At 39.5% G+C, this 22,362-nt stretch overlaps 2 protein-coding genes and 1 pseudogene across 2 annotated transcripts; all 3 read left to right on the forward strand.

Annotated features, from left to right (window-relative positions):
* The first annotated feature begins 416 nt into the window (after positions 1-416).
* Positions 417-2,354, forward strand: LOC116035860 (annotated as a pseudogene).
* A 4,359-nt stretch (positions 2,355-6,713) lies between these two features.
* On the forward strand, positions 6,714-8,645 carry LOC116035854 (glutathione-specific gamma-glutamylcyclotransferase 1-like). Its single transcript, XM_031279199.2, has 3 exons — positions 6,714-7,046; positions 7,188-7,223; positions 7,811-8,645. Exons 1-3 carry the CDS (start codon positions 6,873-6,875, stop codon positions 8,228-8,230), a joined length of 630 nt encoding a protein of 209 aa, XP_031135059.1. The 5' UTR covers positions 6,714-6,872; the 3' UTR covers positions 8,231-8,645.
* An 11,934-nt stretch (positions 8,646-20,579) lies between these two features.
* LOC116035492 (rho-related GTP-binding protein RhoV-like) lies at positions 20,580-22,289 on the forward strand. The gene is made up of 3 exons (XM_031278560.2): positions 20,580-21,089; positions 21,165-21,223; positions 21,311-22,289. The coding sequence occupies exons 1-3, from the start codon at positions 20,930-20,932 to the stop codon at positions 21,758-21,760; spliced, it is 669 nt and encodes a 222-aa protein (XP_031134420.1). The 5' UTR covers positions 20,580-20,929; the 3' UTR covers positions 21,761-22,289.
* Positions 22,290-22,362: the final 73 nt, after the last annotated feature.

Below are 22,362 nucleotides of genomic sequence, written 5' to 3' on the forward strand. Positions count from 1 at the left end.
AGAGTGATTACCTGCTGGACTTTCACTGACTGTTTGACACAAAATGAAAAAAATAAAACAGTAGCAACAATATTATGCCTTTGACCATGATGTGAAGAAAAAAAAAAAAAAAAAGTTGTGAAAAGAAAAAAAATCAAATCTCTGTCATGTCACATTTGCATATGAAAGGAACGTTTTGAGAAAGAAAGAACGAAATAATTCTATTTCGTTACCAGGCCTGAATTCATCAGATCAAACTTAAACATACTGTTTTTCTACATTCATTGTAAGTGCAGCAGCCAATAATGTCTGGAGTACTGTTTCCCATGTTCACTGGTAAATATGTAAAGTGTTCCAACTAAAATCACCCTGATTGGTTTTTATCCGTTAGATAAGCCCGCCCCTCCGGTGATTTAATTTGTCGACAACGTTTTGCTCTGACGTGCTCTGAACAACAAATACACGTGTTTGTATACAGAAGAGGACCAGACAGTATGTACACGTCCAAACGCTGCTTTTGATGGCATTTTAATAGACGCGACGCTTTCGACAAGACTGCATTAAGATTACTGGAAGAATATTTCTGTCTTTTTTACGATTACTATGAAACCTCGGGACGTTATTTTCAATGAAAAAAGCGACCTGTGGATATTTGGATATGGCTCCTTAGTGTGGAAACCTGATTTTGCATACAAGAGGAGCAAAGTTGGCTGCATTAAAGGATACAAAAGGCGCTTCTGGCATGGAGATGATTTTTATCGAGGGGACAAGGAAAATGTGAGATTCGTAGCCTCTAACATACATTTTCTATTGAATTGCTCTCATATTTTCTGATGAATTGTTTTTTTGTTTTTTCTGTTTATTATGTATTACTTTGTGTAGTCATGTCCTCACTGCCTGTGCCCTTGCTTTCTACAGCCAGGCAGAGTGGCCACACTAGTGGAGGATGAGGAGGTAAGAGCCCAGTCTATTTTGATCCTATATACAGCACACAGTAGTGAATCCACTTTCTATATTCCTACCATTACCATTTTATGACAACTGATAACAAAAGTGAGAAATATCATTTAACCCAATCACTATTAGTGAACATAAGCAACTGTACCAAAGAGCTGGTAGAGACAGTTTTCAAATGTGCAATTTTACAACAGCTAAATACCCACACAAAAAGACCTACCTTACAACCTACCTACCTATGCAATATTTATATAGTTGTATATAATATTACATGCAGTGATGCTGTGAAACAAATACTGGGTAAACCCATAACCATAACCTTTCCTCAAGAAACCTTATCCTTATATCAGTTTGATACAAGATGCATAATACTACTACAATGATTTATTCTATACAATTATGTCATGCATCATTTATATCGAGCTAAAAAGGTACTTTTCCAGCTGTGAATATTCACTAAATCTAGATCAAACTCTCCTTGGGTGTCAAATGAGGTCTTTTATATGTCTTACTTGACATGTATAACATAGTGTACTGTATTATTTATACCATTAACATTCCTCCTCCACTTGTTTTTCCTGCAGGCTTGCACATGGGGAGTGGCCTACGAGGTGACTGACTCCCAGATTGAAGAGTCCCTTCAGTACCTGAACATGAGAGAGGTTGTGTTTGGGGGGTTACATAACAGAGATGGTGGAGTTCATCCCTAAGGAGAAGGGTGAGGGTGCTCTGTTGGCCCTCGTCTACATTGCTACTTCTGACAACCCCATCTACCTCGGCCCGGCCTCTGACAAGGATATCGCCGCCCAGATTGCCATCTGTAGAGGCAACACGGGCCACAATATTGAATACCTGGTCCGCCTGGCAGAGTTCATGAGGCTCTACTGTCCCGAAGTAGAGGACGAGCACCTCTTCTCTATTGAAGCAGCTGTTCTGAACATTTTCCACCATTGTGGAGGGATCAAACCCCCAGACCAAAAGTCCCTTCTGCTGGGAGCTTCATAAAAGACTACATAAGGCACTCCACATCATAAGAATGTTAATGTTTTTATACTAGGTGAAAGGGAAATGAAGTCCTGCAACCCATGTTTAAGGGTATTGGGTGCTTGAAAGATGACTACCTGAAAAAAAATATAACAGTGGTGACATTTTCTGTGGCTAAACAGGTTTACGTCTTAACATAACCTCAACGAGACCTTTTGATCTTCTTACTTGACATATTTCTACTGTGTAAATTTTAAATTATGTTGGCTTTATTACATACTGTATACGAACTCCAGATTCAGGTGGTGCTTTTGAAACATCACACTAAGAGATGAATACAGAATATCTTACAGCTTTGTTGTAAAAGGCTCTCAGAAACAGTTGTTTACTTTGTATATTTTGAAAATGTATTCTAATAAAAACACTGAAATCTGCATGAAGTGAATAGTGTTTGTCTGTGGCTCATGCTCACACGAGTCTCCTATAGTTATGTTTACAGTTGAATGCTTGATCACATGCCTCATGCTCCCACATCACGTGGCCAAGGAATGTACAGCTGGAGCCTCTCAAAGGAAATGCTGCATTTTTCCAGACTTGTTAACTGCACAGACTGAGCAGCTTTTGCTATCTTTTGTGCAATTATACTGTATTGTATACATGCATTTTTTTTTTTTTTTTATTCTTTCTTTATTTGAAAAAGCAAAACAATACAAGTACAGTTGCATACAACAACAACAACAACATCACTTCTTTTGCTTTTCCCATTTTCCATTTTTTGAGTACACAGAACAAAGCTGAACTATGGAGCTTACAGACTAGCTTAGTGACAGACTCATTATATACACAACAGATATACGCAAAGAAGATGAAAGCTGGGGATAACTTGACACTTTGGTGGATAGGTTTGTGCTCTAGAAATAAGTAACCTTCAAGGCTGAGTTAAATAATGTTATCCTTATAATGTTATCCTTCAATACAGATGCAGTTATATGAAGTCCTGTCGGACAGGTTTTACATACTCCGTCCATTTAGTCCAGATCCGATAGAACTTTTCTGTTTGCACTTTAAGAGAAAATGACAGTTTTTCCATAATGTATATCCCATAAATAATATCAATCCATTCCTCGATGGTGGGTGGTTCTGCCCTTAACCATTTTTTTGTTATTGTTTTTTTGCTTGCTGTCAGTAGTATACAAAGTCATTTTTTGTCATTAGTTTTCCAATTGCCAAAATCTATATCAGCCAGATATACCTTTTCCCACTGAAAAGGGATCTTGGTGCCAAATATATTGTTTATATGTGTATGTAGGTATCTCTTTCCAGTAGGTGTGTATGACCTTACAATTCCAGAAAATGTGGACGTGGTTGGCTTCTGTAGAGCCGCAGGATCTCCAACAGGCGTCCCCTAAACCCTGATGTCGTTTTTGTGTTGGCGTGACAAAAAATCTCACAACATTCTTCCAACCAAACTCTCGCCACGTATTTGACCCTGTTGAGATCCACTGTAGCTGGCATGTTTTCTCCCAACTTTCCACAGGAATCGTTACATTTGCATCTTTTTCCCACTTATTCTTTATGTATTCTGTGTTCTCTCGTTTGGACTATTGGATGCTATTGTATAGTCTAGATATTATTTTGGTGCAAGTTCTTGTCTCAAAGAATGATAAAAACACCTGTAGGAATTTGGGTCCACTTTTCACAGAAGCCTCTTTCAGGTTCTGGTTAAAATAATGCCTAACTTGCAAGTATCTATAAAAATCATCTTTTCCCAGACCATGTTTTTTCTGTAGGTCTTCAAACTTCTGAAATCCCCCCTTGAGGGTAAATGAATAATAGGTAGTTAACCCCTTAGAGGACCAGGTCTTAAATCTACCATCATTTTTATTGGGTGCGAAATCTGAGTCATAAGCACACCTGTATACATGCATTTACTCTAAAAAATGTTTACTCTGGATGTTTTGTGGAGGTCCCGGCTGTTCTTTGCATTTCTTGAGTTCATTCTCACAACCAGCAGGCTATAAAAACATTTTCTTTCATGATGCCAGAATTGCCAGGGTCCTAATCTCTGCGAGGCCCAGAGGTGGGTCGATCTTTAAAAACTCCTGTTGTGCAGCCAAACGTTCCTTAAACACATAAAACTTTACTATTCTGGAATTGTCAGTGACAAGAAATATGCATGCAAACATCTGGAATATTTGCATTTGATATAACGGTGATCCTAAAAATCAAGCAAAAATTATGCACTGCTTGTAAGTAATGTCAAGTAGTGCTGGAGTTGGTAGACATCTGTGTATTAAGAGTGCACACAGTCAGCTATAGAAGAAACCACAGACCATGGAAGACTGCATGCATGCTCTTACAGTACAGAGTGGATAGGGGCTGAGCTGGGAGGTGGGTTGGTACAGATAGGGTTTCTTTCCCTTTCTGGACTTTCATCAAGTTGCAATAACATGTACACATGCCACATGTCAGACTTTAAAAAAAAGTATTTTCATCCATGGATAAACAAGTAGACATTTTAAGCTGCACAGTTCTGTGGCACACCGTTCTACTTTCCTAGAAATCAGCCCAAAATTAGGTCAAAGGTTCGAGATGTGAGACAGAGCAGCACAGGAATGTGCAGTACAACAAAAGCTCACATTTACAGATCATGTACTGTAAAAAGACATGGACAGAAAGTCTCCTGGTATGGACAGATCACTAATCTGTCATCACATAACTAAAGCACGGTGTCCAGTGGTTGTCCTTTTCCTGGAAACAATGATAAAACGATATATGGGAGAACAGTTTATGGCTCCCATGCGGTTGCTAAATCATCACTGAAAAAAATAATATGCCATGTTCTGTACTGTCTGACACAGTGTTTTGTTTTCAATAAAACTAATGAGATCATTGAGACAGACAGCGATGAGTCAACAGCACAGATGTTTGTCTGTGGATTCCTACAACATGACATGCTAGCAATCATTCAGTGGGCACTAGTGTAATTGGAAGCAATGTAAGGAAATACACAAACAAAAAGACATATTTAAAAAACAAACAAAAAACATCTGTATGTGAAAATAAAGAATCTGTGTGGTCCTTCTACAGTACGTAACTGCTTCTTTGAGCTCCTACTGTATTTTTAGATATCACTGAGGAACAAAGAGACTAGATATGATCTCTGGTGATAAGCTATCTCTTATGGCTGTGAGCTGAAAGGGGGAGAGGATGAAGTGAGATGTGAGAAACTCAACAAAACACGGCATATGCTTGCACGTGTCAATAAGGAAATCTGAATATGCCCTTTCACTACTGAGCACAGCAAACAGGGGCCCCACAGCCCAGTCACTGCCAAGGCCCAATGAGGCAAAGAACCATAACAACCCAGCAGACACCAGCAAATTCCACTGTCAATATGAACATCTTACATTTTATTCACCTCAACTCCTGCAGCTAATAATAGGGCATCAGATTTAATGTAGAAATTAGTGCTGGGCGTATCGATCTAAATATCGATAGTATCGATACCAAGATGAGTATTGGTATCGGATCGATACTGTCGTGATGAGATCGATACTTTTGTTGCAGTTTCTCTCCGAGTTCATGCGAGCACAGCGTCTCTTCAAGTCTGTGCGCAGTGTGCAAACAGCGCACCTTTCTCTCTCTCTCTCTCTCTCTCTCTCTTCCCTTCCCCCTCCCTGCTCTGCCGGAGTCGGAGAGCGGAGAGTCAGAACAGTTATATTAATATTTATACATTGTGGCTTAAGCCTAAGTAAATTCACAAACTTTTGTTTACTTATTTTGCACAACTGACTTTCTTTTTCACAGATATCTGTGTGTAATGGAAGGTATTTTTGGTTGTGTTGTTGACTTTGTTATATTTATATTTTGTTATGTTATTATTTTTATACCTTTACATTGTTTTATATTGTTCTAGTTAGTAAATAAAAACATTTAGATTTGCCTAAAATCTTTGTCCTATGTTTTATCATAATCATAATCAACTAACTAAAGGCAAAATCACAATTATTCAATGATCGTGACATTACAAGTAAAAAGTATCGGTATCGGTATCGGCGATACTAGCCCTGTATTTACTTGGTATCGGATCGATACCAAAATTCCCAGTATCGCCCACCCCTAGCAGAAATGTCTTGTCTTGTTGCTACCACTTGGGGACAGTAAGATTTGTGTGAAGTTGGAAGAAAAGAGTTTCTTTCACAACTTAGCTGATCAAACATAATGCACAGTAAGTGACAGGCGGGGGACAAATGATCTCAAACAGTCATTCATAAGTGATCAGCCTGTGCTAGACAGACCTGAGCAGAACACAGACACGTAATGAGCTTAATGAGAGCACATATATAACAGTCCCAGCTATTTATAGGTAGAGTGATTACCTGCTGGACTTTCACTGACTGACACAAAATGAAAAAATAAAACAGTAGCAACAATATTATGCCTTTGACCATGATGTGAAAAAAAAAACAAAAAGGTTGTGAAAAGAAAAAAATCAAATCTCTGTCATGTCACATTTGCATATGAAAGGAACGTTTTGAGAAAGAAAGAAAGAAAGAACGAAATAATTCTATTTCGTTACCAGGCCTGAATTCATCAGATCAAACTTAAACATACTGTTTTTCTACATTCATTGTAAGTGCAGCAGCCAATAATGTCTGGAGTACTGTTTCCCATGTTCACTGGTAAATATGTAAAGTGTTCCAACTAAAATCACCCTGATTGGTTTTTATCCGTTAGATAAGCCCGCCCCTCCGGTGATTTAATTTGTCGACAACGTTTTGCTCTGACGTGCTCTGAACAACAAATACACGTGTTTGTATACAGAAGAGGACCAGACAGTATGTACACGTCCAAACGCTGCTTTTGATGGCATTTTAATAGACGCGACGCTTTCGACAAGACTGCATTAAGATTACTGGAAGAATATTTCTGTCTTTTTTACGATTACTATGAAACCTCGGGACGTTATTTTCAATGAAAAAAGCGACCTGTGGATATTTGGATATGGCTCCTTAGTGTGGAAACCTGATTTTGCATACAAGAGGAGCAAAGTTGGCTGCATTAAAGGATACAAAAGGCGCTTCTGGCATGGAGATGATTTTTATCGAGGGGACAAGGAAAATGTGAGATTCGTAGCCTCTAACATACATTTTCTATTGAATTGCTCTCATATTTTCTGATGAATTGGTTTTTTGTTTTTTCTGTTTATTATGTATTACTTTGTGTAGTCATGTCCTCACTGCCTGTGCCCTTGCTTTCTACAGCCAGGCAGAGTGGCCACACTAGTGGAGGATGAGGAGGTAAGAGCCCAGTCTATTTTGATCCTATATACAGCACACAGTAGTGAATCCACTTTCTATATTCCTACCATTACCATTTTATGACAACTGATAACAAAAGTGAGAAATATCATTTAACCCAATCACTATTAGTGAACATAAGCAACTGTACCAAAGAGCTGGTAGAGACAGTTTTCAAATGTGCAATTTTACAACAGCTAAATACCCACACAAAAAGACCTACCTTACAACCTACCTACCTATGCAATATTTATATAGTTGTATATAATATTACATGCAGTGATGCTGTGAAACAAATACTGGGTAAACCCATAACCATAACCTTTCCTCAAGAAACCTTATCCTTATATCAGTTTGATACAAGATGCATAATACTACTACAATGATTTATTCTATACAATTATGTCATGCATCATTTATATCGAGCTAAAAAGGTACTTTTCCAGCTGTGAATATTCACTAAATCTAGATCAAACTCTCCTTGGGTGTCAAATGAGGTCTTTTATATGTCTTACTTGACATGTATAACATAGTGTACTGTATTATTTATACCAATAACATTCCTCCTCCACTTGTTTTTCCTGCAGGCTTGCACATGGGGAGTGGCCTACGAGGTGACTGACTCCCAGATTGAAGAGTCCCTTCAGTACCTGAACATGAGAGAGGTTGTGTTGGGGGGTTACATAACAGAGATGGTGGAGTTCATCCCTAAGGAGAAGGGTGAGGGTGCTCTGTTGGCCCTCGTCTACATTGCTACTTCTGACAACCCCATCTACCTCGGCCCGGCCTCTGACAAGGATATCGCCGCCCAGATTGCCATCTGTAGAGGCAACACGGGCCACAATATTGAATACCTGGTCCGCCTGGCAGAGTTCATGAGGCTCTACTGTCCCGAAGTAGAGGACGAGCACCTCTTCTCTATTGAAGCAGCTGTTCTGAACATTTTCCACCATTGTGGAGGGATCAGACCCCCAGACCAAAAGTCCCTTCTGCTGGGAGCTTCATAAAAGACTACATAAGGCACTCCACATCATAAGAATGTTAATGTTTTTATACTAGGTGAAAGGGAAATGAAGTCCTGCAACCCATGTTTAAGGGTATTGGGTGCTTGAAAGATGACTACCTGAAAAAAAATATAACAGTGGTGACATTTTCTGTGGCTAAACAGGTTTAGGTCTTAACATAACCTCAACGAGACCTTTTGATCTTCTTACTTGACATATTTCTACTGTGTAAATTTTAAATTATGTTGGCTTTATTACATACTGTATACGAACTCCAGATTCAGGTGGTGCTTTTGAAACATCACACTAAGAGATGAATACAGAATATCTTACAGCTTTGTTGTAAAAGGCTCTCAGAAACAGTTGTTTACTTTGTATATTTTGAAAATGTATTCTAATAAAAACACTGAAATCTGCATGAAGTGAATAGTGTTTGTCTGTGGCTCATGCTCACACGAGTCTCCTATAGTTATGTTTACAGTTGAATGCTTGATCACATGCCTCATGCTCCTACATCACGTGGCCAAGGAATGTACAGCTGGAGCCTCTCAAAGGAAATGCTGCATTTTTCCAGACTTGTTAACTGCACAGACTGAGCAGCTTTTGCTATCTTTTGTGCAATTATACTGTATTGTATATATGCATTTACTCTAAAACATGTTTACTCTGGATGTTTTGTGGAGGTCGCGGCTGTTCTTTGCATTTCTTGAGTTCATTCTCACCACCAGCAGGCTATAAAAACATTTTCTTTCATGATGCCAGGATTGCCAGGGTCCTAATCTCTGCGAGGCCCAGAGGTGGGTCGATCTTTAAAAACTCCTGTTGTGCCTTCAAACGTTCCTTAAACATATAAAACTTTACTATTCTGGAATTGTCAGTGACAAGAAATATGCATGCAAACATCTGGAATATTTGCATTTGATATAACGGTGATCCTAAATCATGCACTGCTTGTAAGTAATGTCAAGTAGTGCTGGAGGTGGTAGAAATTTGTGTATTAAGAGTGCACACAGTCAGCTATAGAAGAAACCACAGACCATGGAAGACTGCATGCATGCTCTTACAGTACAGAGTGGATAGGGGCTGAGCTGGGAGGTGGGTTGGTACAGATAGGGTTTCTTTCCCTTTCTGGACTTTGATCACGTTGCAATAACATGTGGACATGCCACATGTCAGACTAAACAAGTAGACATTTTAAGCTGCACAGTTCTGTGGCACACCATTCTACTGTCCTAGAAATCAGCCCAAAATTAGGTCAAATGTTTGAGATGTGAGACAGAGCAGCACAGGAATGTGCAGTACAACAAGAGCTCACATTTACAGATCATGTACTGTAAAAAGACATGGACAGAAAGTCTCCTGGTATGGACAGATCACTAATCTGTCATCACATAACTAAAGCACAGTGTCCAGTGGTTGTCTTTTTCCTGGAAACAATGATAAAACGATATATGCGAGAACAGTTTATGGCTCCCATGCGGTTGCTAAATCATCACTGAAAAAATAATACGCCATGTTCTGTACTGTCTGACACAGTGTTTTGTTTTCAATAAAACTATTGCGATCATTGAGACAGACAGCGATGAGTCAACAGCACAGATGTTTGTTTGTGGATTCCTACAACATGACATGTCATGGTAACATGTGGTATACGTAGTTCACAACAAAAATATCTGTTCACTCAGTGGATTTGGTGTTTCCTGGACCAAACCCTGCATTGTATTTGTTCTCTCCATGTTAATTTGTTTTTGTTTCTTTTGATGTTCAATTATTTTAATTGTAGGAGTTTCTATCCACTCCCTATTGCTCATACTAACAATACTTAAGCTCATGCCATCCACCTACACATCTTGGTACAAAACAATGTGGTACAAAAACACATCAACAACAACAGTTCCCACTGTACGGAGAAAACTGCAGCTGCAAAATCTGCCGCTCTTTAAAGGCTATTTTATTGTGTTTATGAAGAACATTTATTTATCTATTTGCAATTAAAGCTCAATTTTGCTGGACTAGAGCATTAGGATTTACAACTCACTCTCATTAGAGATACAACAATAAAGATCAGTAAATCAATAAACGCCCCTTACCACACTGTTAGGGCTCTTTGGAGACGTGCAGAGGGAATATGAAACCCTGGGGTCACAGAGTTAGAGGAGACTCACTCACTTAGAGAGGAGCAAAACATGTCCACATGACTTTGTCTATTCTTTGTGCATCTGCAGTGAATAGACTATGAAACCACATAAAATAACATAAAAAGTGTATTCTATTGACATAACATTTAAATTTACAAAACATATACATACATGGATGCACTGTGCTCCCGATGCAATTTGAACCCCTAATCAATAACATTACCCTTCCTGAGGTCACTTGCTCACCAGAAAAAGATGTCAGCCATTATCCTCTTGAACAGAACGCACATAATACCGCAAAGTGGAGGTTGAGGTCATGTCCTAAGGATGTACGTTTGGCCTATCACAACCCAGAATAGTGGTCACACATCCCCAAAAATATTGATGCATTTTGGAGACTCCACCTGCATGCTAATGTGTACCTAGCCTGAACCCTGACTCTTGACCCTGGCTGGGTCAGTGCAGGGCTGAAGGTCCCCCTGGAAGTGTGTTAAAGAGAAAGTGATTGTGCCACTAATGGAGTCCATCCGCTTTAGAGCCATAGTCCTCTCATATTAGTAGGTCAACTCTGGCTGCTGAGGGTCACCTCACCAATCACTAGGTTCCTGCCAGTGGACATAAGTGCTGTGCGGTCATGAAGGCCACTTCATCACAAGAGGAAGACCATTCATTAAAAAGGCACAAACAATGGCTAATGATTTGGCAGTAAACCACATGCCTTCTTTCAACCCTCTATCAATCAACAAAATAGAAACAGAAACTAATGTTCCATATGTTATATATTTTATTTAAAATACTTAGATCAAAAGACTGAATCTGGTTTGGGCTTGGGCTGCTGCTCATCTTGTTCCAAAGAACAGTTTAGACTCATCCATCATTGTGCAAAGATAAACACAATTCTTTAATCCATTCATCCTGGCCAGTGGTTGATGTCAAAACTGTTTCTTCTCATCCGAACAGAACATGACTCAGTCTCACACCCACTGGATCTTTAATCCAATCTATTTGGAGCAGATCTAGGGACAGAACCAGGCTTGGCAAAATTAAAGCTCCAGACAGAGAGCTGCCTCCTGCTTCATTGCTGCTCTTAATTTCATTTTCTTAATCTCTTTTACACTCAAACCCACCACAGCTGCCTGCGCCTGGCCGAGGGGTGTCAGGCACTGAGGGAAAATGACTCTTTGAGATAATCTGTGACTGAACTTTTCATGTTTTAACTTGAAAGTATTTAGAAAATGTACACATTCTATGTTGTACTGTATGATGTATAAACATGAACTGAGTTTTTGTTGCACTGAAATCATTAATAGCTAAGTACCATGTAGCATATAAACATTTCAAAGTTGCATGTGTAAAGAATCCACATTGTCTCAAGAAAAAACAATAGGCCACTGCGTTGTTGAAATGGTGGAAACATGACCTCTTTGTTCTCAATGTTTTATTAGACAAGTACACAGCCACATTAGCTGCTCTGTGTGGCTGTAATTAAACTAAATGCTATCATCAGCATGTTAACAGGTTCATAGTGAAAATGGTAAAATGCTGATAGGTATATTTGTTGTAAAGATCCTATTTTTTTTTCTTTACCTCACTTCCTTTCCTTACCATATGCTTCCTACTGTCACCCCTATTTACCTGATTGAGTTCACCTGGTCACTCCTTATTTAAATACTGCACTCCCTCTCAGTCACTCTTTTCCCCCTTCCCATAGGGTGGCAGTTGGTAAGATGAGTTATATTTTGCACTTTAATTTTTAATCACATGTTCAAGTTAGTTTTAACTGAAAGCTTCATTGTATCCTTATTTAATTAAGATGGACTTGTGAGAATATTTGACTTAGTCCAATTTGTGTTCTTTCAGATTTCACCAGCCGTGTATCTTTAGTTGTAGGTTATTTGCACCACCATTTTGAGTGAAAATAAACCACAATTGGTACGTCCCAAAGCCCTTAAAATGCATCTGTCTCCTCCACTTGCCTCCCTTCCTTGCGTCTTAGTCCCTCCCACCGAGGAGGCCCAGGAGAGACGCGAGGAAATCACCGGAGGAGAGAGGCAACAAGCAAATGTCAGCTGTTTGGGCGGAGTTAGCAACTCCTTCAGGTGCACGGCTTCCGGGAAGGCTGCTCTCGTGTATCCTTGGCTATAGCTCCTCGATGATCCCTCCTCAATGTTCAGTCCTCAGGAATGAAATAAGAGCTTTGAGACGGCCTTCACAGAGGAGGGAAAGAACAACTTCCGGTTTGACCGAGGACCGAGGAGTCGAGGAGCTATCAAATAAGGGGGATGAGATTCAGTCCCCATTGTTGTGTTAACATGCTAACATTTGCTAACTAGCACTAAACAATCCATTCCTAGTTGTCCAAAAGGAGAGGTATCAATCTTCTCATCTAACGCTAAGCAATGAAGCATATAAGCTTTAAGTCTTTGAAATGACTTTCTTGGATGCTGCGGTGGACAAATTAGAAGCAGCTTCCTAAGCCAGTGTAGCATTCATCAATGAAATATCCTGGTTTTGTGACAATGGTTGTGACTGTGCATCAAGGGCCACAGAGTTGGATATATTCCCAGGGGGTTTATGTTTCAGTTTTATTGTACATGAGACCACTAAACCTTTCTTAAAAGCATTTAAGCCAACAATGGTATTTGGGAGGAAAGGTAGCAGGCTGTGCATATGCTTCCTGGTCTGCTTTGCAGGAATGCCAGGAAACCTCTGAGTCCAACTCAGTTAAGCAATGCAAACTTGTTTTGCTTTTGCAGATGGCTCAGCATGAGCATCCACAGGGTAGATCCTAGATCGCACCCGATACACGTGTCGGCGTCAGCCATGGTTGGAACATGTCCAGTTGTGTAGTTTTTGGTTTATAATCTTCTATTGGTAATTTTTCACGATAGAAAGTGCCACTATACTCTCTAACAGTCTTAACAGAGTTACGTTGTGCAAATCTGGGTCTGTTGAATACTGTTACTGTTAAGTGTTGACGCTTCCGCAGTATGCCCATGTTGACGCCAAAACGTGTATTTGGTGTGATCTAGGTTCTACCCTATCACGTTGTGAAGCCAAATAAACCTCTTGTGGTTAAATTTTGGAAGGCAGAACAATTGGGTGAAGCAGGTGGGGTTTTTTTTCCAGTGCCAAGTGCAGTGCTACAGTGGCATTTTGGCAAACAACAGTCTGTGTATGTACAGTCTAGTTACAAACCACAACCTGTTTTGCAGCTTAACATGGAAATTTGATGCCACGCTCATGCCATACGACAAACTCAAAGCTTTGCAATTCAGCTTTGGCAAGGTCTATAGACTGTACTGACCAATGTTGAAGTCAATCGGGTTAAATCTCTAAGAGGAGTATGTTACACAAGTACATTTTATCCAAGAGGCTTTTTTGTAAGTCTAGAGGTGATACATATGCCTCCAAAATACTAAGCATGCGCATACATACTCAAGCACACATACAAATATATTCACAATCATACCCTCATACACATTCTCATGTTATGCATGCATGCATGCAGGCATATGTATAAATGTGCATGTATGTGGAAGTTTGTAGTACCGATATGTATGCGCAAGTAAAGTATTCAGGCTAGACGGCTTCTCATGCCCAGCTGTGTGATACTCACGCTCTGTACAGAGAGGGACAGGTGCTTGTTTTGGTCAAAACAGCACACCGTGTTTGCATAGCAGCCTGTGCCACAGAATGATTGGCCAACTCAACATATGCTATGCGTACTTATTGAATGACGTTACCTTTCTCTCTGCATGTCAACACATGCCAAAAATAAAATGATTGCACAACATTTTCCCTTGAAGGGCCACCCTAGAACTGCTTAGAGACATGGGCAGCTGCTAAATGTAGATGGTGAAAGCAAGCAAGGGAACAACCAGGACGTCAAGGGAATATTAAGATGGTTGTCATTTGATTGAAGATTCCTGCCTCAAACATTTGCCCTACGTTTGATATATTATCTTACACAATTAAAGATTAATGTAATCTTTGTGGAAAAAAAGGGAAATATGGAAATTAATCTGTTTTAGTGCCTTCACTAAGGCCTTTAGTGGAAGTTATACAGATAAAGGGATAAGCTATACAGTCTGTATAAGTCCTGTTGGCAGACACAAACTGTATTTGAATAGCAAGCACAACTTAGTTAGTTTAGTTAGTTTAATATGTGTAACAAAAGCTGCACTATGTAATCAGGGACTCTCAAGTGACCTTGTGAATAATGATAATGTTTTGGACTTTCTTACCTACTGCTTGACATTTCCCTCCTAAGATGGCCCTGACATCATGAGGACTCAAAGGTCTCAGGTACTATGATTTACTTTCTCAGCCTGAATCAAAAGGCCCTGGAGATTTCCTGCCATTTTTCTCTGGAGTGTTTTCTCTCAAAGAAACAGGAAAAGGCAGCTCTATTTCCCATACACTCACAGAGATAGGGTATCAATGGCATTTTATCAAGCAGCTGCAAAGTCATTGTAAGAGTCTCAGAGGCTTTATGCTTCAATAGCACACTAAAGTAATGATGCTGTTTTGTATCTTATAGAGGGAAAAGTGTCGTTGCAACATTATGGTTATAGCCTCTGTCTGCTTGTAAATGTCTTTTAGCACTGATTATAAGAGCTGTCTACGTTGATACCGAATCTGTGTTCTCACTTCATTTGTTCTTTCATTGAGTCCCTTCAGAGTGAGAAATTTACCATCAATGTCTTTAATCTTCTGCCCACTCCCCTTCTCTGGAACATTTGGTTACACTCATGCAATGAAAATGCACTTATTTAACACACTAGTTTTGTAACCAATGCATTAACAATCTCATCAACATAACCATAAAGGTGTTCTTGTGTTGACCAACATAAACAAGCTTTTTAAACACTTCTATTTCATTTTCAGTCTGAGTCAAATGTTTCCTAAGTGTGTAATGGCAAGTAATGATGCTCTGTTTGTTTGGAAAGTTTAATCCCTTTAAAAAGATTGTGTTCTCATGTTAATCAGCCAATTGCCGCAGAGTTTCCTGTTTAAATAGATTCTAATCGGGCTCTATGAGAACATATGCTGCTGTGTGGATTGATGTGGAGCCAATTTAAACTAAAAAAGAAAAAACAGATGTTTCAAAGACCAAAGGGTGAGACCCCTAGTGATATTATTATCAGTTCCCTGTAATGCATCAGATAAAACATTCAGACATTGAGGGATTAATGTGGATTTGGTTTTGTAAATGGAATCATCATACCTTGAATAGCTTTTAAAAGAAATGCCTTTAGTGTAACTTGTGTGCATGTATTTTTCATGCAGCAAACATTTCATTTAAACTATAACCCTTCTCTTGATTGTTACAGAATGGACAATAAATCAAATGACAAATACTTCTGTGCCATCACACCTACTTGTCAGGTTTTCCCTTGACATAGATGTAGGTGTGTATTGACAGCACACCAATCAGCATTCCAGAGGTGTACAGTCATCTGCTACTCTGACATTGACAAAAGGCAAAGAGGCATTGTTCTACTTTTGACAACCGATAGCTCCACAGACAACTAAAACATAAGATGTTGTGAAAACGTATTACAGTTATGCACAGATACATGTGATTCACTAGTGAAGAATGCAGTTACCATTTTCTTTGCTACGGAAATTGCAGCTTTGTAATACCACAATAATATTTTCTTTTCCAATTCTGTTTTATATTGATCTGGATTCTACTTCTGCTTATCAGCTGCTGTCACCAAGCAGACCAATTGAAGGATGCTTGTTTAATTGTTTTGGAGCAGGGATACTGTATATCCCATGAGGCACAGAGGACATACCCCCTGTGATGCTTTCTGGAGGGTAAAGTGGGATTAGTCTTCTGCTCCTGGACCCCTGCCAGGGTTTAATGGAGCAGGAGTAACTAAATTGACGGGTTTGCTTGCTGGGCAACAAAAGCCAAAAAACACTTAAGCTTTACTTAGAAATTGGGACATGCTGACTTACCCTAAGCTGGTTCGCATCCAAATGATACAATACTGGTTATAATATTAATTCAGATTAACTGCAAATGTACTGATCCAACAAAAAAGACAAGGCATGTATAGCCTCACTCAAACAATTGCAATGTATTCACAGACGGTTATGCTTTCCTGCAATAACTGGCTACAAGCCAAGAATGAGAACAACCGGGGTGGTAGCGAGGAGGTAGGGCAGGGATCGACATAGGTCTGAATTCCCATGAATCACTTGGTGCAGTGACCATAAGGTGCTAGAATTCGAGTTGTCCTGGGAAGGGGGCTGTATCCTGTTGCTAATAAACTGGAGAGATGCATGATATGACTCTCATATGAAGCAGAAACCCCACACATTAACATGAGGAAAAAGTTATAGCCCCAGACCAAAATAGCTCAACAATGATTGGATGGACTGCCATGAAATCTGGTACAGACATTAATGGTCCTCAGAGGGTGAATCCTAATGACTTTGGTGATCCCTTGACTCTAGTACCACGGTAAAGTTCACATTGAGGTTTTGAAGTCTCGACAACTATTATTGGTAGTTTTTCATTCAATTTGGAAAACACATTTGAATGACTCATCTAGAATCATCAGGTCAAACTTTGCATTTATCCCAATACTATTTAAATACCTGCTAAACTGACATTCCCATCAGCCTCAGCTATACTTTGGTTCTAATTAGCAAATATTAGCATGCTAACATGCTAAACTAAGATGGTGAACATGTTAGACATTATACTTGCTAAACAGTATCATGTCATTGTAAGCATGTTAGCATGATAACATGCTACAGCCTCATAAATCCACTAACATGGCTGTAGATTCCTGTTTTTGCTCTGATAGCATGTGTGTAATTGTACTGCAAATGCATCACAAATGTGAAACTTGTTTGGGTTAGATGTCATTTTCAGTTGCCCATTTCATGTGCAGTAATATTTAGTGGCAGAACATGCAAAAATCTGTCTGTGCATCAGTAAAGGGGTTCAAAACTTACTCAAACTAACTGCACATATCAATGAATACAAAATAACTTATTCCACCACAGTCTATGTTTTGTGTCAAATTCAAGCAAACAGGTCAGGGCGATGTAACCCGGTAACAAGTGACCCACCGTTGTGATACACAAAACCCTGGGTTGACCCTGAAGTTACCTCGGTAACCCCAAATCTTGCTTCGTAGTATAGGCCTCGGGTTGACCTCAGGATGCAAATGGTATCATAGAGATTATGTTGAATATATGTATAGCAAGTGACAGTGTGTCCCTGTCGTGACCCTAAAGTCACACCTAGGAACTAAAGAAGAAGAGGGAAATGAGGTCTCAGTGTGATGGAAGCACCAATCCTGCTCTAATCCTCACCACTTAAGAGCCTAGGCAATATCTACTTAAAGAGACATTATGCAGGAAATGTTATGCAAATGGATTGTTTATCACTCCATCTTTGTGTCAGCCACTTGTTTTGTGGCCTGTCTACAGTGTGCCATGCTGATCTCTCTCTGGCTTAGGGAAGAGCATAATCTTTTAACACCTATCTGGCAGATTTCTCTATTGTTGTCAGATTTGAGATGCAACAGGAATTCGAGTCAGTTGCTGGGGTTTACTTTTTAACAACCAGAGCAATAGTTCAGGGAGACACGAGGGGCGTTTGAATTTATCGTATTTGCATTAATTCACATGAGTTAGTCAACACAAGTGAAATTAATTTTGAAGTGTGCTGTGTGTATATTGGGGGCTCTCCCTAAGCTGCACACATTGAGAGACTGTTACTAAGCAGATTACCTCAATAAATCTATGCCAGGATACATTTCTGCATGTCTAGTCATGTAGAGAGAGAGAGAGAGAGAGCATGAGAATGCGGAACCAAAACATGTTTACAGTATCAGATATGCATCCCAATTGATTATCTCTAGACACTGAGCCACTGTTAAAGTCGCCAGCACGCTGCTGACATCTGCTGCACAGGTTAAGGTACATGCAAACCTTGCAAAGACATCTGCATATAGTTGCACAGTACAAGTATGCCTTTTTAGCATTGAAGAGCAGCTTACTGGTTGATCTATGATGATAAAAGTGGCTGTTACAGGAAAGACAATCTTTGGATGTGGAGATATTTAAAGACCTTTTCCTGTGTTTGACATTTACCTTGAATTAAGGAACACGAGCATTGTGACTCACAGCTGCCAGAGGTGTAGCATGGGAGCTGACATGACGTGTGTCAGGGGCAAGGGGGTGGGGGGACCAGATGTTGTCCTCCTACCATGGGGAATAAGCTCTATCACTCTCAGTGCAGGTGGTGGGAAAAAGGGGGAGAGAAAGGGAGAAGAGAATGAGTGAGCAAGAAACAACGACAAACAGGAAGCAGAGACCTTACAACACAATGCACACAGAGTTTCCTGCAGGCTCAGACAGATAAGGAACAACACTTTGTTTAAAGCTGTATTTTCAACCACAAACGTTTCCCGATCTCTAAAACCACATTTTACAATGCTCGTACAATTCTTGTGTGATCATGCAGATTTTGAGTTTTTGAATGTATACCCTCAGCCATAATATCTTGAAACTATATAACTGCAATAGTGAGTTCAATACAACCAAAATACAATGTCATATTATTATTATTATTATAGCCATTGCTATTATTACCATTATGAGTTACAATTATAGGCCTACTTCATAAGGTCAGGGGTGAGACACAAAGATTGCTGTGTGATGATGATCTGAAGGCTTGATCATAAGCATCATCACCTGCACATTTCTTATCTTCATAGAAGCAATCATAAATCATACAGCTGTGCACCAAAAGCAGTTCCATGCAAAGGAGGCAGTACAACTTGGAGCAACTATTTTGACATTATAATGTCAAACAATGCAAATAAACACTTTGAATAGACATTCTCCAATAAGTAGACACATTAAGATCCTCATCAGAAATACAAGTTCATTGTGATATTAGCAAGAATGCCAGTGGAGCAGTCTGTACTGAGCCAAAGATTAACAGGGTAAATGCCTGGATATTACATCCCAACTCCTTTTATACTGTATTGAGGTGTGACTAGCTGAGGAACAAACAATAATACACCCCTTTGTGCACAGTGTGCTGCACTAGTCATTGCACCGGTGTACTGGTCAGGGTGCATCTGCAGTGCAGTGTTTTTATTAAGGTATTATTATTGTCATTAGTGGTAGTTTTGCAGTGTAATCTGCAAGTGAATGTTAATAATAGGGGAATTGTAAATGAAGAATATTATTTGTGTGTATTTATGAACCCAGTCACCATGAAAAAGACAGGATGAAACATAGCACATGAAGTTTCTGCTATAAACTGCAGCTGATGACTAACAATGCTCAGCTGTGCTCTATGCCCCTTTTACATGGGAGAATAAAGCTGCTTTCAGAAAATTAAACTTATAGATTGAAAACACATGAACAATAGTACGACAAGGTGGCATCCAAGTCAGGGAAAATAAAACAATTCTCTGATACCAAAGTCACTGAGGTGTGATGTTAAGAGAGCACGGATCAACCATTAATAAATAAATTATGAAATGAAAAACAAGTCTTTTTGGGAAACATGTCTGTCCTATTAGAACACACTATACATTGACACACATAAAAGTTCATTACGTGTCTGACTAACCGTGAATACTCGGCAAGTTGTAGTCTGTTCAAGGGAAACTGAAAGCAGCGTCTGGATGAAGCGCAAGGTGTACAACATGCAAAAGCCAACGCTGGAGCAACGCCCCCCTCTTTTGACCAATAGTGGTATTACACGCAATTATTGGGTACATTTATTAAGTAGGCCTACCACGACGGAGACTGTGAGAAGCAAATATAGAAGTAGCATTAGTTTTAAACAAGACGCAGTAGCCTGGAAATAACGTTTTCCAAAACCTTCCAAAATATTACTAAAAATACATAACAAGATAAGCTACGATAGGCTTTTGAAGACTATTTTGCATTATAATAGGCTTTTTTTCACTCGGAGCTGTCAACTGGAGTAGCCTATGAAGGGTTAATTTGCAAAAGCAGATCTTCGTTCTTATTTATTTTTAAAAATCCTGTTTTTGTGTCCAATCCAGGGAATATCGATACAATTTGTGTTGGTTTGTTTTTAAGATCTCATTTATTAGTAGCCTATTCTTTTTTCCTAAATCATTTTTTATGTCCAATCCAGGGAAAATCGATCAAGCTATTTTTTTTTTTTTTAATTATTATTATTATTATTATTTTTTTTTTTTAGAACGAATTTGATCTGTTTTTACAAATTAACTCTTCATTTCTGACAGATAGCAACAGAAAATCTCATTATCAGTTACTGTACGTTCTTTATCGTGAGGCGTTCAAGGCCCGTCTTGGTGGGAGTGACTATGTTAATCAGCATCAAACGGAAACAGGCAAAGTGCTGGGGCATCACTCGTCTGATTGGGTGCCTTTGTTCTTTCAAATCGAGGTGTCCTCTCTTCTTTATTGGCACCAACGGGCCTCTTGGGGAGAAGACAACTTTTACAGTAGGCTAGTGCTGTACTCCTGCATGGACTTTCAAACTGCGGGGATAATGGAGTAATAGCTAATATAAGGAAAGATGGCCTGTCAGAGACATGATAAACCAAACAGACTTAGGGATGAGCTGAGCTGCATGCTGGTTGGTGATGGAGCTGTGGGGAAGACTAGCATGATCATCAGTTACATCTTCAATGGATACAACAGCGAGTACAGACAAACAGCTTTTGATGTTTTCACTGGTGAGTGAAGGTTATTTTTCAAAGGTTAATGGCTGCTTGACTCAGCAATAAAACTGATTTCTACATTACTTCCAGGTTTGGTTCATGTGAATGGAATCCCAACTCGTATGAAACTGATAGATACTGCTGGACAGGTAAATGTTTTTAAAACCACATTGAGATTTTTTTTTACCAGACTAGTTAGTCCTTTCCTCCTCATCTCTCATTATTTGATCTGACAGGAGGAGTTTGACCACCTTCGCTCTCTGTGCTATGCCCATGTGGACGTCTTCATCCTCTGCTTCAGCCTGGTCAACCCCGTCTCCTTTGACAACATCACCTCCAAGTGGATCCCACAGATCCGAGCCGGCAACCCGACCTCTCCCATCGTACTGGTTGGAACTCAGTCAGACCTTTGCCACAATGTGGACGTCCTTATTCATCTGGACCAGCGGAGCAACAAGCCAGTGCCCTTCAGCCGGGCCAGAAGGCTGGCACACAGGATCAGAGCTCATGACTATGTGGAGTGTTCAGCTCTGACGCAACACAACCTCAAAGATGTGTTTGACTGTGCTATATTTGCTGCCACCAAGCAAAAGCACACTGGCAAAACATCTAAAAAGCTCAGCCTGCTCAAACGTTTAAAGACTTTTTGTGATTGTGGATGGAGGAAAATCTTCAGATTCATCTGATGTGGAATCAAATAGTAGATTGAATGTACTCTGCTCAGTGGACACAGTGTGTTTGGGGATTCTTATCTAAATATTTCTCTACAGGATGTGAATTGTGCACTAAAACCACATAATTTGAGATCACTGACAACCTGCATTGCAATAAGAAGGATACATTTTCAGTTCTTTTTCATCTTCCCTTTCCTTTGTTTCATGTTTTATTTGCTGTTGTTTATATTTTTGTGTATGTGTGTTAAAGGTTTGTAATAAAGGCACTACAGTGTAACACATAGACTATTTCATTTCCTGGTGCTGTGTTTTTTCTTAAAGAATTGCTTTAATGAATGGATCTGAAAACATACAGTCTGTAGATCCTGCAGTGGAAGGTACTGTCAGTGAAGAAATGGAGGGAAAACACAAAGTGCCATTTGAGACAAATGGTCACCTGCTGATACTTTGAAGTGCTACTTTACAAGACAAAAGCCATTTAAATCCATCCTCTATTTGAAAGCTTATGCTGAGGCATGTTACCACAGTTACTTTTAAAACAAAAATAAAATGATGATCAAAGATGTATTTTTAATTACAGTAATTAAGGTTTGCCCAAAATGATATCATGTGAT

The sequence above is a fragment of the Sander lucioperca genome, chromosome 18 (assembly GCF_008315115.2).
Source record: "Sander lucioperca isolate FBNREF2018 chromosome 18, SLUC_FBN_1.2, whole genome shotgun sequence".
Taxonomy (NCBI): domain Eukaryota; kingdom Metazoa; phylum Chordata; class Actinopteri; order Perciformes; family Percidae; genus Sander; species Sander lucioperca.